This window comes from Protobothrops mucrosquamatus, unplaced genomic scaffold (assembly GCF_001527695.2).
Source record: "Protobothrops mucrosquamatus isolate PMUCROS unplaced genomic scaffold, P.Mucros_1.0 scaffold97, whole genome shotgun sequence".
Taxonomy (NCBI): Eukaryota; Metazoa; Chordata; class Lepidosauria; order Squamata; family Viperidae; genus Protobothrops; species Protobothrops mucrosquamatus.
Window position 1 is genome coordinate 632,608 of NW_015386472.1, and position 3,103 is coordinate 635,710.

At 48.4% G+C, this 3,103-nt stretch overlaps 1 protein-coding gene across 1 annotated transcript in view; it reads left to right on the top strand.

The window, feature by feature from the left end:
- ABCG4 (ATP binding cassette subfamily G member 4) overlaps positions 1 to 3,103 on the top strand; it is a 27,254-nt gene that overhangs the window by 23,056 nt on the left and 1,095 nt on the right. Inside the window, 3 exon segments of the mRNA XM_015812593.1 lie at positions 190 to 358; positions 1,549 to 1,649; positions 2,212 to 2,433. Of these exon segments, the coding sequence (XP_015668079.1) occupies positions 190 to 358; positions 1,549 to 1,649; positions 2,212 to 2,433 (492 nt within the window).

A 3,103-nucleotide genomic window follows, 5' to 3' on the forward strand; every position in this document is an offset into this window, starting at 1 on the left:
GCAAGGGGAGTTTCCTTCAACACCAGTGACCAACTGGATAAGCCGTGTTGTGACGGCAGCCATTGTAGCTTGCCCGATCAATTTGTGGCTTTTTCTTAAGACGGTCCAATGCTTTGCAAATGAGACGAAAGAGTTTTCTGCAAGAAAATCCTGCCCCAGGTGACTTGAGGACCTTCTTGTTCTGTACAGCTCCTCACCCACCTGAGGTTCATGTCCCACATCTGCACAGGGGTGTTGATCGGCCTGCTCTACCTACACATCGGCAACGATGCCACCAAGGTCTTCAACAACATTGGCTTCCTGTTCTTCTCCATGCTGTTCCTCATGTTTGCCGCTCTGATGCCCACAATTCTGACTTGTGAGTTGGGGCCCCTTTGCAGAACGGTCTGGCATCTTTAGGACAATTCTGGGTGAGATGCGTTGGTTCCCCCAAGGAAGACGGACAATTTAGAGGTTTCCAGATGTTGGCCTGAAGCTCAGAGAGGCTTAGAGAGGATGGGAGAATTGCAGCAGAAGTGAGTTAGGTCTTTGTGGCTCCATTGTCTTCCAGAAGGACAAGATTTCTTCTGGCTGGGGGCCACATTTTTAAAATCTATTTTTGCCCCCCCCCCCGCAAGCCTTGCTGGCAAGGTAATGATGTGACTGGAGAAGAGAGGGGCTAACGGTTTGGGTTGCTTGATCCATGAGAGGGAGGGTTGAAATAAATTCAGGGCATTCTGTTAATCCAACTGTTTTTTAATCTTCCTTTTTTAAGGAAAGCAATCAAATGGACGCACTAACTAAGCTATTGAAAAAAGCTTAACACACAAACCAACATTGGATTGCTGAGCTGGGGGGAAGGGCTGGAATTGCACTGCTGCAAATGAGGCCTTGTGAATGGATGGAGATGATGGGATAAGCAGCTGGAGAAGGCACATCTGCAGTCTTCTTTTATTGAAGGGGCTGGTGGCGGTTGGTTTGTGTCTCTCTTTTTTTTCCCTGTGGCACAACAATGAGGGATTTGTGATCTCTCTGTGGCTGTGGGACAGACTCCGTGCTGCACAGCGACCAAATGGGGCCCAGAACAGAGGGCTGGAACATGGGGATCTTTGCTTGAGTCACCTAGAGCTTTGCTTCAAGATAGACGTTCTCCAGGATTTGGGCACCAAAGTCTTATGCCCCCCCCTCCCACATCTGGGCTCTTTTCCATGTGAATCTGCCAATTCCTGCTCCTCCCTGCCTGGGTATATTGTACTTCTCAACTCATTACTCTCTCTTTCTTTTCTCTCTCTCTCTCTCTCTCTCTCTCTCTCTCCTTTCTCTCTCTTTTTCTCTGTCTTTTTCTCTCTCTCTTTCTCTCTTTTGCTCTGTCTTTTTCTTTCTCTCTGTCTCTTTCTCTTTCTCTCTCTCACTTTTTCTTTCTCTCTCTTTCTCTCTCTCTCTTTTTCTCTCTCATTCTTTTTCTCTTTCTCTCTATCTCTTTCTCTTACTCTCGTTCTCTCTCACTCACTCTCTGTCTTTTTCTGTGTGTGTGTGTGTGTGTTTCTCTCTCTCTCTCTCTCTTTGCAGTCCCTCTGGAGATGTCCGTCTTTCTGCGAGAACATCTCAACTACTGGTACAGCCTAAAAGCCTACTTTCTGGCCAAAACTGTAGCAGACGTTCCTTTTCAGGTGAGCAATTCGTCCTGACCCCCCCCCCCCATTTCTGCCATAGGGAGCAGGGCGGGGTTGAACAGGGTTCAACAGGTGCAGCTGGACATAAGAGGTACTCCAACACCTACGACCCCCATCGGGATCAAAACGTCCATCATCACTAAGCGATGTGGCTCTTCAGTCAGACCTTTCTTTGCCCCAGTCACTAAGCCAATCTTGACCGTGCTTGTCGGAAGCCTCCTGGGAAGGTCCCAAATGCCCATCCCAGGACCCTGGGATGGTGCAATTGTCATAAATACAAATTAGTTGCCAAGCATCTGGATTTTGATTGCGTGGCTGCAGGGCACTGCGACGGTCAGGAGACAACTGGTCAAAAGTCCCTTTTTTCAGTGCCATCATAACTTTGGCCATTAAACAAATGGTCATGGGTCAAGCACACCTGCAGTGGGAGAGCCAAGGGTTGGTTACTTCCATGGGTGGAGGGCGTTGGCCTCCCCTTAACCGAGAACCATTTCAACCCCTACTTTATTCTGAGGGACAGATCCTGATTGATTTGCCCCCCCCCCCGCTTCCTCTGCAGATCATCTGCCCCATCACCTACTGCAGCATCGTCTACTGGATGACCGGGCAGCCTCCGGAAGCCATCCGCTTCCTGCTCTTCTCAGCCCTGGCCACCTGCACGGCCTTGGTGGCCCAATCTGTGGGTCTCTTCATCGGAGCAGCCTCCAGCTCCCCGCAAGTGAGTCTGCAGTACGGTCCAGAGTGGCTCAGGAGCCCCTCCTGATGGGGAGGGGACCTCAAAGTTGTTACCCCAGAATTTAACAGGATCCCACTTGAAAAGGAATCAAGGACCAAAAGAGAGGGAGAGAAGGTGTGACATCTAATCAAGATCCTTCTTAAAATGTTTTTTTTAAAGCAAGTGACTTCACACGTATGCACCTATGCACACACAGATACAAACACACACATACACTCCTTTGAGGTAGAAGACCGTGCCAAGGGGCAATCTCTTGTTGTAACAAGAGTCTTCTCATTTCTTGAAAGGCTTTTGAGGCATCTCAACCAAAAATGGCCCCAGACCTGAAAATTTGTAGGGAGAGGAATAAACACAAACATGCAAAGAGGTTCCAAAATTCCTAGGGCTGGTCCTGGATGCAAAAATTACCTTACCTCACTGTTAGTTCCTCAGCCTCTCTCCATAATCCTTCCAAGTTCATCTCTCCGTGCTTGGTGAAAAACATCCAGCTCCAAACAGGGTCTTCACAAGCATTGCAATTAAAAAAAAACCCCACAAAAACAACATAGAGTTCAAAGGGAAAGAGGGGGCATCAACATTCAAACGATGCTAGACAAAGTCCTGGACCTCATAACTAAGGTGATAAAACAGAAGCATCTACTTTGATCTGCTTTCTTCACCTGGTCTCGTGGGACAAACAGAATCACAACACCTACCTGGCTTGGGATGGTGGAGG